Source organism: Chiloscyllium punctatum, chromosome 14, assembly GCF_047496795.1.
Source record: "Chiloscyllium punctatum isolate Juve2018m chromosome 14, sChiPun1.3, whole genome shotgun sequence".
Lineage (NCBI taxonomy): Eukaryota > Metazoa > Chordata > Chondrichthyes > Orectolobiformes > Hemiscylliidae > Chiloscyllium > Chiloscyllium punctatum.
In genome coordinates, this window is record NC_092752.1 from 40,636,206 (window position 1) to 40,649,513 (window position 13,308).

General features: G+C 46.4%; 1 protein-coding gene across 1 annotated transcript in view; it reads right to left on the reverse strand.

The window, feature by feature from the left end:
* LOC140485458 (scavenger receptor cysteine-rich type 1 protein M160-like) overlaps positions 1–13,308 on the reverse strand; it is a 96,546-nt gene that overhangs the window by 1,813 nt on the left and 81,425 nt on the right. Inside the window, exons 19-23 of the mRNA XM_072583661.1 lie at positions 9,059–9,373; positions 8,454–8,768; positions 5,948–6,256; positions 5,178–5,222; positions 3,503–3,603 (exon numbers count right to left, since the gene is read on the reverse strand). Coding sequence (XP_072439762.1) covers positions 3,503–3,603; positions 5,178–5,222; positions 5,948–6,256; positions 8,454–8,768; positions 9,059–9,373 — 1,085 coding nt within the window. The remainder of the gene's footprint in view (positions 1–3,502; positions 3,604–5,177; positions 5,223–5,947; positions 6,257–8,453; positions 8,769–9,058; positions 9,374–13,308) is intronic.

Sequence of the window (13,308 nt, forward strand, 5' to 3'; positions counted from 1 at the left end):
GCTAAACTGCCCATAGTATTAGGTACATTAGTCAGGGGTAAATGTATGGTAGGAGTGTGGGTTACTCTTTGGTGGGTCAGTGTTGACCTGTTCCACACTGTAGGGATTTTAAGTAAAACAGTTGTGGCTGCTATAAGTGAATAATATTTTTAAAAGGGGAAGAAGATGCATATTCAAAGAGATGAAGAAGACCTGGAACTGTAGATAAGTTAGGGAAAAGCTAACATTTTAAAAATTTTGTCAATCCCCAATAGATATTTGTCAAACTCTCACATTTTTATAAAAGATCACATAAAGTTTTATCAATGTTACCAATGCTATTCCATACAGACTTGAGCTTTTCAGCTCGATATGGATCCTAAAGGTTAGTCACCCATGAAAAACAGAAGGTGAACCGTTAATGAGATCCTTAATCATATAAATGTGCACCACTAATAATGCTGGCAACTTCACTTTCCCATCCTCCCTTCACTCACCCAGGAAAGCAGTGTTAGCAACGGAGGGGGCTGATTCACAGCATCATGTTTTGGTCACCTGTGTCCATCTTGAATTGTTGATAAAAATACAACCCTGACAGTGAATCAGTGACACTGGGATAAATGAGTAACATGCACTCTGCACTCTCAAATATTCCAAAGGAGGCAGATACTGAATAGTGTTGAGAGTGTTGCTGGAAAAGCACAACAGGTCAGGCAGCATCCAAGGAGCAGGAAAATCGACATTTTGGGCCAGAGCCCTTAATCAGGATTGAGGCTGGGTGCCTTGGAGGTGGAGAAATAAATGGGACGGGGGTGGAGCTGGGGAGAAGGTAGCTGAGAGTGCAATAGGTGGATGGAGGTGACAGGTCGGAGAGGAGGGTGGATTGGATAGGTGGGAAGGAAGATTGACAGGTGGGACAGGTCATGAGGATGGTGCTGAGCTGAAAGGTTGGAACTGGGGTAAGGTGGGGGCAGGGGAAATGAGGAAACTGGTGAACTCCACATTGATGCCCTGGGGTTGAAGGGTCCCAAGGTGGAAGATGAGGCATTCTTCCTCCAGGCACCATGTGGTGAGGGACCAGTGGTGGAGGAGGCCCAGGGTCTGCATGTCCTCAGCACAGTGGGAGGGAGAGTTGAAATGTTGGGCCACTGGGCGGTGGGGTTGATTGGTGCGGGTATCTCGGAGATGTTCTCTAAAGCAATCTGAGAGAAAGTGTCCAGTCTCCCCAATGTAGAGGAGACCGCATCGGGAGCAATGGATACAATGAATGATATAGGTGGATGTGCAGGTGAAACTTTGATGGATGTGGAAGGCTCCTTTAGGGCCTTGGATAGAGGTGAGGGGGGAGGTGTGGGAGCAGGTTTTGCAATTTCTGCGGTGGCAGGGGAAGGTGCCAGGAAGGGAGGGTGGGTTGTTCGGAGGCGTGGATCTGACCAGTACTCATGGAGGGAACAGTCTTTGCGGGGAGGGAAATATATCCCTGGTGATATATCCCTGGGTCCATTTGTAGGTGGCGGAAATGTTGGCGGATGATGCGGTTTATGCGGAGCTTGGTGGGGTGGGAGGTGAGGACTGGGGATTCTGTCCTTGTAGCGATTAGAAGGGTGGGTTTCGAGGGTGGAGGGGCGGGACATGGATGAGATGCATTGGAGGGCATCTTCAATTACGTGGAAGAGAAAATTTTGGTCTTTAAAGAAGGTGGCCATCTGGTGTGTTCTGTGGTGGAACTGGCCCTCCTGGGAGCAGATGTGGCAGAGGAGGAGGAATTGGGAATACGGGATAGCATTTTTGCAGGAGGTAGAGTGGGACGAGGTGTAATCCAGGTAGCTGTGGGCGTTGGTGTGTTTACAGAAAATGTCAGGGTTGAGTCAGTCCTTGTGAATAGAAATGGAGATGTCTAGGAAGGGGAGCGAGGTGTCAGAGATGGTCCAGGTGCATTTAAGGTCAGGGTGGAATGTGTTGGTGAAGTTGATGAATTGCTCAACCTCCTCGCGGGAGCACGAGGAGGTGCCAATGCAGTCGTCAGTGTAGCGAAGGAAGAGGTAGGAAGTGGTGCCGGCGTAACCTTCCAGAATGTACTCTGGACCCACCCAAACGCCATTCACCCTGTGACTGATCCTTCCACGACCGCCGGAGTGGTCGATGACATCACCTCCGCCCCCGTTGCTGCCGCACAGCCCGCAGCCACTGCCAACCATACCATCTCCAAGATCGCTGTCCACCCAACCACCTCCGCAACTGCAAAGAAGACTATCACCGCAGGATTCACTGGAGCCGCTGGATTCACAATCACTGACGTGATGTCTACCTCTACCTTGAATGTCACTTCCGACCCTGTAGTTGCCGCTACGGCAGTCACTTCAGCCCAGCTGGTAGTTCCCATCAGTGGTGTCACTTCCACTCCCACTGACATCAGCAGCCGAGTACCCAACAGTTGCCCTACCCACCCGTGATGTCACATCCGCCCCTGTTAACTTAACCAAAAGCACCACATCCGCCCCCTTTGGTGATGCCATTACTGACCCCATAACCACGCCCACTCATGCCACTGTCTCCGCTCCCACCTCAAACACCAGCCCCACTCCAGGTCCTAGCTCCCATCCCTGCTGTGCCTTCACCTCAGACCTCCCCCCCACCACTAAGGAGAAACGTTTAGTCCTCAGTAAAGGCATCACCTTTATCCCTCTACAGTCCCAGATTAATGAGCTCAACACACACTGCGACCTGGAATGTTTCTTCTGCTGCCTCTGCCTCTGGGCCTATTTTTACAACCAAGACACCTACCCTCACACCAAGGACCCCTACTCCCGCCTCCAACACACCCCATCCACTTGGATACCCTGTACAGGCCTGTTACCCACCTTTGACCTCTTCATTTCAAACTGCCAACGTGACATCAACTGCCTCAACCTGTCCAACCCCCTTACCAACTCCAACCTCTCGCCCTCACAATGCGCTGCCCTCCACTGAGAACGTGGCCCAACATTTCAACTCCCCCTCCCACTCTGCCGAGGACATACTGGTCCTCGGCCTCCTCCATCGCCACTCCCTCACCACCTGACGCCTGGAGGAAGAATGCCTCATCTTCTGCTTCGGGACATTTCAAGTCCAGGGCATCAATGTGGATTTCATCAGTTTCCTCACTTCCCCACCCCCCCCACCTTATCCCAGTTCCAACCCTCCAGCTCAGCACCGCCCTCATGATCTGTCCCACCTGTCCATCTTCCTTCCCACCCATCCACTCCACTCTCCTCTCTGACCTATCACCTTTACCCCCACCTCCATCCAGTCTCAGCTACCTTCTCCCCAGCCCCACCCCCCTCCCATTTATCTCTCCACTTCTGAGGCTCCCAGCCTCATTCCTGATGAAGGGCTTACGCCCGAAACGTCGATTTTCCTGCTCCTCGGATACTGCCTGACAAGCTGTGCTTTTCTAGCAACACACTCTCAACTCTGATCTCCAGAATCTGCAGACCTCACTGTCTCCTAGATATTGAATAGTGGGACAGTATTCCATACTCACCACTTTCTTCAAAGTCTCTGTCACCTGAGGATCAGAGGGACAAAGGTTCCCACCAGTCAAGGAGAAATGCACTCTTCCAACCACACGTTTCTGATCAACATCTGGAATATCAAGAAAGGATTTGTGTTTGAGAAAATTTCATTTAAACAGCATTTTCAAGGGAGTAAAACATTCCAAGAAACCTCATGAGATCAGTTATTAAATGGAATTTGACACTGAGCCACAAAGCTTGGTTACAAATTTGGGAGAAGATTTGTAGCTCGGATGCTCGTTGTTGTGCTTCTGTTCGCCGAGCTGGGAATTTGTCTTGCAAACGTTTGTTCCCCTGTCTAGGTGACATCCTCAGTGCTTGGGAGCCTCCTGTGAAGCGCTTCTGTGCTGTTTCCTCCGGCATTTATAGTGGCCTGTCTCTGCCGCTTCCGGTTGTCAGTTCCAGCTGTCCGTTGTAGTGGCCGGTATATTGGGTCCAGGTCGATGTGTTTGTTGATAGAGTCTGTGGATGAGTGCCATGCCTCTAGGAATTCCCTGGCTGTTCTCTGTTTGGCTTGCCCTATAATGGTAGTGTTGTCCCAGTCAAATTCATGTTGCTTGTCATTTGCGTGTGTGGCTACCAAGGATAGCTGGTCGTGTCATTTCGTGGCTAGTTGGTGTTCATGGATACGGATCGTTAGCCGTCTTCCTGTTTGTCCAATGTAGTGTTTTGTGCAGATCTTGAATGGGATTTTGTACACTACATTGGTTTTGCTCATGAAACGACATGACCAGCTGTCCTTGGTAGCCACACACACAGACGACAAGCAACATGAATTTGACTGGGACAACACTACCATTATAGGGCAAGCCAAACAGAGAACAGCCAGGGAATTCCTAGAGGCATGGCACTCATCCACAGACTCTATCAACAAACACATCGACCTGGACCCAATATACCGGCCACTACAGCGGACAGCTCGAACTGACAACCGGAAGTGGCAGAGACAGGTCACTATAAATGCCAGAGGAACAGCACAGAAGCGCTTCACAGGAGGCTCCCAAGCACTGAGGATGTCACCTAGACAGGGGACAAAACGTTTGCAAGACAAATTGGTTAAAAATCTATATTTCAAGAAATATCCTAAAGGGACAGAAAGAGCTGAGGACATTCAGAGAGAATTCCAGTGCTCAGAAGCCAGACAGCTGAAATATATCGGCCTTTAGTAAAGTAATGGAATTGCTGCCAGTGAAGGACCAGATGCAGAGTCTCTAACAGTGTTGCATCAAAACTTCCCATGGCAGTTTCAGCATGGTTTAGAGAAAGAGTAACAACATCTGTATCTCTACTGAAATTGCCAACTGATCCCATAACTCTGAATTCCCTTAGTACCCAAACATCAGTCAATCTCAGACTTGAAACTGTTCAATGGCTGAGCAACCATAGACCTCTAGGGTAGAACATTTCAAAGATTCATACCGCTCTATAAGGACACTTTGTCCTTTCTCAATCCAAAATCTGCCATTTAGTCTATCATATTTTCAGGTGTAGGTGGTCTCTCTGGCTTGATGCAATGGTTCGTTATCAGTTAGCTCACTGAGCAAAGTCTTCTGCTTGCCAGAAATGCTCAGAGAGAGAGTTCTCAGGGAGGACAAGACACAGATATCCTAATAGAAAGGTTAATTTTACTCTTCTTCAACATACCTTTCTGGGTAAGGCAGGTTCTGTGAGACAAAGTCTTGACACTTCCTGGAGAAAGAAAGAAAGAGTTGTGATAGCAAGTCCTTTGAGTATCCATGACACACCTGCACACACAGGCACACACACACAGACACACCTGTACACACACCCACAAACACTCACACACTCACATAAACACACCCACACATACACACCACACTCAAACACCCACACACACACAAACACACCCACACACACACCTACACACACACCCACCACCACAAACACACACCTACATACACACACACCCACACACACACAAACACCCACACAAACACAAACACACCCACACACACCACACACACACACACACACCCACACAAACACACCCACAAACACCTACACACACAAACACACCCACACCACACACACACCCACTTACATACACACCCACACACACACCCACACACACACAAACACACACCCACAAACACACACCCACACCCACAAACACACATCCACACACACACACACACCCACACACACATACACACACACCCACACAAACACATACCCACAAACACACACACACCCATACACACACACCACACCTACAAACACCCACACACACCCACCCATTTGCTTACTATCATCATCACACACCTTGGGCTCCCTGGGTTCACAGAGAAAGGTGAAAATCAATCAAGGTGCAAGCATAAACTTGCATTCCTCTCAACCTTCCAATATATAATTAATTAACCAAATCATTGAGTTTTCCAGGAAATCCTATTCACCTGAGCAGATCACTCCAGCAACATTCCGGTGTGTGCAGTGTTGCTCCGCTGATACACTGGCAGCACACTGATCTAGGGCAGCCTCTTTCCCGGTACATCTTATGTTAAACATTGAGATGTTTGCAGTTCCCTCCTGAAGGTAGGTTGTTGCTTTCAGCACCTTCCCACAGTTCAACATTCTGCAGACTACATTTGCTGAATTTAAATCCCAGCTATTGTTGCAGGTATTGCGCCAGCCAGATCTGCCATATATCTCAACTCTCCCGGAGCACATATGAGTATTGTTTACCAACCGAATGGGCAGTGGACCTGAAATAGAGATAGAAAGATGTTAAAAACTTTTGCTGCTTTAATTAGAGTGACCTGGAACTCAATGGTTCCAGTGGGTGGACAGGGTTGCTGGCTTGAGGCAGGGAGAGGGATTTAACATCAGAACATCACTATATCCCCAGCCCTGAATGGACAGGGATCACAGACAGCCACCCTGTGACATTAAACTTAGAACACTGTTCTGCCTTTTGTTCAGTTTAGTTTCTGTCAATATTCTGAGTGAAATGCTTCAAAAGGTCACAACCTATAATGAAAAAGGGGGAAAAGTCAACCATATTTTCCTGGTTTCAGGCAAATCAGAAAGGTGACAGAACGAACAGTATGGAAATAAACTATTTAACCCATAGGTTGTTGCTTGACCACATGTACCTCACTTTCTCTTCTTCAAACCCTACAAGCATATTCTTCTCTGCTTTTCTCAAGGGGCTGAATTTTGTTGGTCATAACTGCAGCAACAAGAGCTGGTGCTTTTTCCACTCAAGCATCTGGATCATGGCGTTCACACGGCAACGAGCCAAAAGCTTAGTTACAACATGAATCTCATCCCATTAAAGAGTTGAGGTGGGCAATGAGGCACTGATGATAGTGTCGGTTGACTAAACAGCATGTGTTTGGCCTATATTCAAAGGGCTGCCAGCTTCACATTGTCATGAGGAGACAGTGAGGTCTGCAGATACTGGAGATCAGGGTTGAGAGTGTGGTGCTGGAAAAGCACAGCAGGTCAGGAAGCATCCAAGCAGCAGGAAAATTGACATTTCAGGCCAGAGTCCTTCATTTACTCCTGCCCGCAACATCAATTCTTCTGCTCCTCAGATGCCGCCTGGCCTGCTGTGCTTTTCCAGCACCACACTCTCAACTCACATTGTCATGACTTAGCTACAAGGAAGAGTTTGCTGATAACAGTGCCCCACAGTTCCACAAGCCACAAAAGGTATAAATGTATAAACTCTCAATGAGAAAACAAAGAATAAATTGCCTGATTAGTGACCATCCACTCCAGGTTTCCCAACAGTAGTAAATTAACTTGATTTATTGTAACACACTTAAATTTAACAAATGACAGAAAAGATAGAATTTCCTTTGCGTGAAAGATTCTTAATGGCACTTAGTCTCGAATTGTTCTTCCTGCTGCTTCATAAAATAACATTTTATTGGCCAGATTTTCTGTATGGAAACAGGCCCTTCGGCCCAACACGTCCACACCGACCCTCCGAAGAGTTTTCCTCGCTTGTCCCTTGGGAACAAGTGTCACAGACCCTGTCACTTTTGCAGCACCACCAATCTACAACTGCTGTCACCTTTATTGCCCCCTCCATAGTTCTGCCACCTTTCAATGTCCCTGCAATACTGTTGCTACCTTTTCACACCAGACAGCACGGAAACAGACCCTTCAGTCCATGCTGACATAATTTAACCACCTTGCTTCCCGAAAGCACTTTAACATGGATCTCATGAAATCTAACCCTTCACTAATCCATTGTCCCTGCCAGACCTGAATGAACAGATTCAAGAAAAATCTTTAAAAGTCATTAATTTTGAAACCAATTTTGTAATAATATGCAAAGTCAGCAAATTATTTGAAAAATTATGTACATAATTTGAATTGAAATTCAAGCTTGGTGAGGAGCGACTGACAGATCATAATCTATGAAGTAGTATTTCAATTTTGAGAAGCCACGTACTGCTGCCACCATTAGTACTGCCACCTTTAAGTCCTTTCTGCCTTCATCAGCAATATTCATCATTCCTAACCATCCTGTCTACCTAACTGCAGGGTTGGCTGAGAGATGCAACACTGAACTCTCATCTCCTTAACATTTCCTTTCTCCAGGCAAGGCTCTGAGCCTCATCGCTCCCATGTACTGTTAATAAAATTGTAATCGCACCAGTAATTCAAGCTATTTGTTATTTTAATTAATTTAAATGATGTCAAAAAGATAACCCTCATGTTTCCCACAGTACATGAAATTTGGAAGCTAGAACATTTGCTTAGATTGGTTGGGTAGCAAATGGTTGGGGGAGTGAGCAGCAATCTTTAGATTATAGTCCCACACAAGCATCAAGAGTTAACTGAAAATTGAAAGTCCTGGATTAGTGGTGCTGGAAGAGCACAGCAGTTCAGGCAGCATCCAACGAGCAGCGAAGTGAAAGTCCTGAGTTGGATCACTCCACTTACCAGAGCAGATCACTCCAGCAAGTGTCTTGCTTGTGCAGTTTCTTGCCACCGCTGACTTAGCAGAGCACTGGGCGAGGACAGACTCTGTCCCATCACAGCTCACATTATCCAACCAGATTCTCCCAGTCCCCTCTCCATAGTAGGTGCCACTTGTTGCTGATACAGCTGTCCCACAGTTCAGCACTCTGCAGACGACTTTTGCTTCATTTATATCCCATCCATTGTCACAGATGGTCCCCCAGGTAGAGTCACGATAAACCTCAACTCTACCAGAGCATATGTTGTTGCCACGCACCAGGCGCATTGATGTCACAGCTGGAATAGAGATTGAAACATCCTTAATCTGGTTCAATATTACAGGTGATATTGAGTGGGCTGACCTCAGTCTGCCTTTAACACACATGCATCACTCCTCATCCATCACACTCATCACATACGTCGACTTCCAATGTTGGTCTGGGAACAACAGATGCCACAACAACCACCTACACTCTGATACCAATCTACAGTCCTGCATCACCTGACAGACAAGCCACAGGTCAACAGCCGGACATAAGCACAAAATCATTCTTATTTCCTGACATTGCCCAAGGAACCATACTCACCTGAGCAAATAACGCTGGCATCCTGACTATGGTTGCACATAGACTCCACCAGAGGATTGGAGGAGCACTGATCAAGTGTAGGCTCTGTCCCACTACACGTCACATTCGCCATCCAGATTTTCCCAGTCGCCTCACTCAAACAAGAGCAGCTTCTTTCTGACAGGGCAGTCCCACAATTCAATGCTCTGCAGGTCACATTTGCTGCATTGATATTCCAGCCAGCATCACACACTGTTCCCCAGCTGGAGTTACGATAGACCTCGACTCTGCCTGAGCATATGGTAATCCCACCTACCAGCCGTATCGGCACAGGGCCTGGAACAGAGACAGGAGCATGGGTGTTAAACTGGTCTGGGATATTCAGGACTTTGAATGTCATCATCAGCTGGACACTTCAGCCCAGGTGCCAATCTCCTCCTAATACAGGTTACAACATGGAACATATAAGAACACAGGGATAGGATAGCATTCAGCTGCTCAAGACTGTCCTACCATTAGATTTGATCATGACTGATCTGTATCTTCACTCCATGTATTCATCTTGGTTTTGTAACTGGGAATACCCATCAAAGATTAGATTAGATTATTAGATTAGATTAGATTACTTACAGTGTGGAAACAGGCCCTTCGGCCCAACAAGTCCACACTGCCCCGCCGAAGCGTAACCCACCCATACCCCTACATCTACATCAACCCCTTACCTAACACTATGGGCAATTTAACATGGCCAATTCACCTGACCTGCACATCTTTGGAGTGTGGGAGGAAACCGGAGCACCCGGAGGAAACCCACGCAGACACGGGGAGAATGTGCAAACTCCACACAGTCAGTCGCCTGAGGCGGGAATTGAACCTGGGTCTCTGGCGCTGTGAGGCAGCAGTGCTAACCACTGTGCCACCGTGCCACCCATATCATCTCAGTTTTGAAAATTTCCTATTCATTCCCAGTATCAACAGCTTCTTGGGCGACAAGAGTTTCAGGTCTCTAAGAAACTTTAGTTGATTAAATGCTTTCTGTCATCACCCTCAACAGCATGTAAACGCCAAAACAAAGATAGAAATTGCTGGAGAAACTCAGCAGGGCAAGCAACGTTTGTGGAGGGAAACCAGAGTCAACATTCCAGTGACCCTTCATCGGAACTAGTCACAGCTGGGAAAGGTGGTGTATATGGTGAAGACAGTAGGCCAGTTTCCTACACTGGCAGTGGACAGTTCAGGCGCCTGAACACATAACTGGGGGTGGCTGTGTGAATAGTGACTTCCTACTCTCACAGGCAGAAGAAAAGTACAGCCTTCAGTATTTACTTTATCAAAGACTTTAAAATCTCAATCACTTAATGAGATTATCCATTAACGCTCTGTATTATATATCCAAGCACTCTCTCTGCAAACCGGAAATTGAAAAAAAAAATTTACCCCAGTACCATTGCAGTGAATCTGCACTGAACCGACTTCACAGCCAATAAGGGTTAGAACAAAGAACAGTACAGCACAAGGACAGGCCCTGAGGCCCACCAACACTGTACCAACACACATTGTTTTTCTGAAACCCTTTAGCGTTCAACAAGGTTCCCCATGGGAGACTGGTTAGCAAGGTTAGATATCATGGAATACAGGGAAAACTAGCCATTTGGATACAGAACTGGCTCAAAGGTAGAAGACAGAGGGTGGTGATGGAGGGTTGTTTTTCAGACTGGAGGCCTGTGACCAGTGGAGTGCCACAAAGGATTGGTGCTGGGTCCTCTACTTTTTATCATTTATATAAATGATTCAGATGTGAGCATTTCAGGTACAGTTAGTAAGTTTGCAGATGACACCAAAATTGGAGGTGTAGTGGACAGTGAAGAGGGTTACCTCAGATTACAACAGGATCTTGACCAGATAGGCCAATGGGCTGAGAAGTGGCAGATGGAGTTTAATTTACATAAACATGAGGTGCTGCTTTTTTGGGAAAGCAAATCTTAACAGGTCTTATACACTTAATGGTAAGGTCCTAGGGAGTGTTGCTGAACAAAGAGACCTTGGAGTGCAGGTTCATAGCTCCTTGAAAGTGGAGTCGCAGGTAGATAGGATAGTGAAGAAGGTGTTTGGTATGCTTTCCTTTATTGGTCAGAGTATTGAGTACAGGAGTTGGGAGGTCATGTTACGGCTGTACAGGACATTGGTTAGGCCACTGTTGGAATATTGTGTGCAATTCTGGTTTCCTTCCTATCGGAAAGATGTTGTGAAACTTGAAAGGGTTCAGAAAAGATTTACAAGGATGTTGGCAGGGTTGGAGGGTTTGAGCTATAGGGAGAGGCTGAACAGGCTGGGGCTGTTTTCCCTGGAGCGTCGGAGGCTGAGGGGTGACCTTATGAAGGTTTATAAAATTATGAGGGGCATGGATAGGATAAATAGACAGGATCTTTTCCCTGGAATGGGGGACTTTAAAACTAGAGGGCATTGGTTTAGGGTGAGAGGGGAAAGATATAAAAGAGACCTAAGGGGTGGCTTGTTCACACAGAGAGTGGCGCGTGTATGGAATGAGCTGCCAGAGGATGTGGTGCAGGCTGGTGCAATTGTAACATTTAAAAGGCATTTGGATGGGTATATGAAAAGGAAGGGTTTGGAGGGATGGGTCCTGGCAAATGGGTCAAGATTAGGTTGGAATATCTGGTCAGCATGCACGGGTTGGACCGAAGGATTGTGCATCTCTATCCCTCTATCTAGTCGCAGCTGCAGGTAGGCGGGCTTGTGTCCGGCTTCATGAAGGACAACCCTCCTGCCAGTTTTGTGTATAGTCCTCTATTCAAAAGATTGGGTATTTATCCATCTGTGAGAAGCAATTGACCATTTGCTTAAAATCACCACAAAGGAGATCCGAACCATCATGCTTTACAATCGGTATGACTGGTGCTGTCCATTCCACAAACTGGACTGGTTTGATGATTTCTTTTCTTTCCAGCCTCCTGATTTCTGGCTCTACTTCTGGAGTGGCACTGGGCAGGCCTTGCAAAATTGTGGAATTACTTCCTGGTTAACGTGTAAAGTGGCCTTAGCCCTTTCTGAAAAACCTCTGGTTATTTAATTAGGACTTCACGCAGGCAGCCATTTTCTAATTGAAAAATATTCAGCCAATCAAGGTGAATTTTTCTCAACCAATTTTGCCCCAGCTGTTTGGCCCAGAGCCTCTTAATCAGTTTATATAATCAGTGGTAAGCTTCTCTTAGGAGACTGGGACACAAGTCGTACCCTTCACCTGTATACATTCTCAGGCTGGCCAAGGTCAAAGTTAAATATCACACAACACTAGGTTATAATCCAACAGGTTTATTTGGAAATATTACCTTTCAGAGTGTTGCTCCTTAATTAGGTAACTGTGGAGCAGGATCATAAAACACAAATTTATAGCAAAAGATGACAGTGTCATGCAGCTGAAATGATATATTGAATAAACCTACATTGTTGTTAAGTCTTTCATCTTTTAGAATGGGTTTCAGGTTTCGGTTCATTAATATGTGAATACCAGAACTTCTTTTAAGTCACATTCTCGAGATAACTTCAGGTTTTATAAAAAAAAGGTGACATCTCAGCTCAGACAATGCATTAAAGGTGTGGGGTTAGAGTCTGTCTGTATCCAATCTTGAGTCAGACTGGTTCTATTTCCAAAGTAGGAATTTATAAAATGTTACATGGACTGACTGCAGGTTGTGTGCTTTTGAGCAAAATAGAATGTATCTGCAAATGCAAATTTACACCACAGACTTATACATGTGAGTGTGCGTGCAAGAGAGAGAGAGAAAATATGAGTGTGTGCTTGTGAGTGCACGTGAGAGAGAGTGTGTTTACATGTGTGCATGTTTAGTTATTGTGAGTGTGGTGGAGTATAAGCCTGTGAGAGGGTGTGTGCATGGGTGTGGGTGTGGGAGATGTATGTGTTGTGTGTATGAGAGAGGATCTGTGTGTGTGTGTGTGTGTGTGCAAGAGAGAGGGGGGGGGGCGGAGAGAGAGAGTATAGTGTAGTGGATCACTTGGAGTGTGACATGAATCCAAGGTCCCGTACTCTCACACTCACACAGACCCTCTCTCTTACACACACTCTCTTACACACAAACATACACCCTCCACACTCACACCCATGCACACACCCTCTCACAGGCTTATAGTCCAGCACACTCACACATTAACACTCTACTCAAGACAGCAAAGGAGTTTTACCAGGCCTGACTTGAAAAATAAAGAAAAACTACAAGAAAACTTATAGGCCGTAT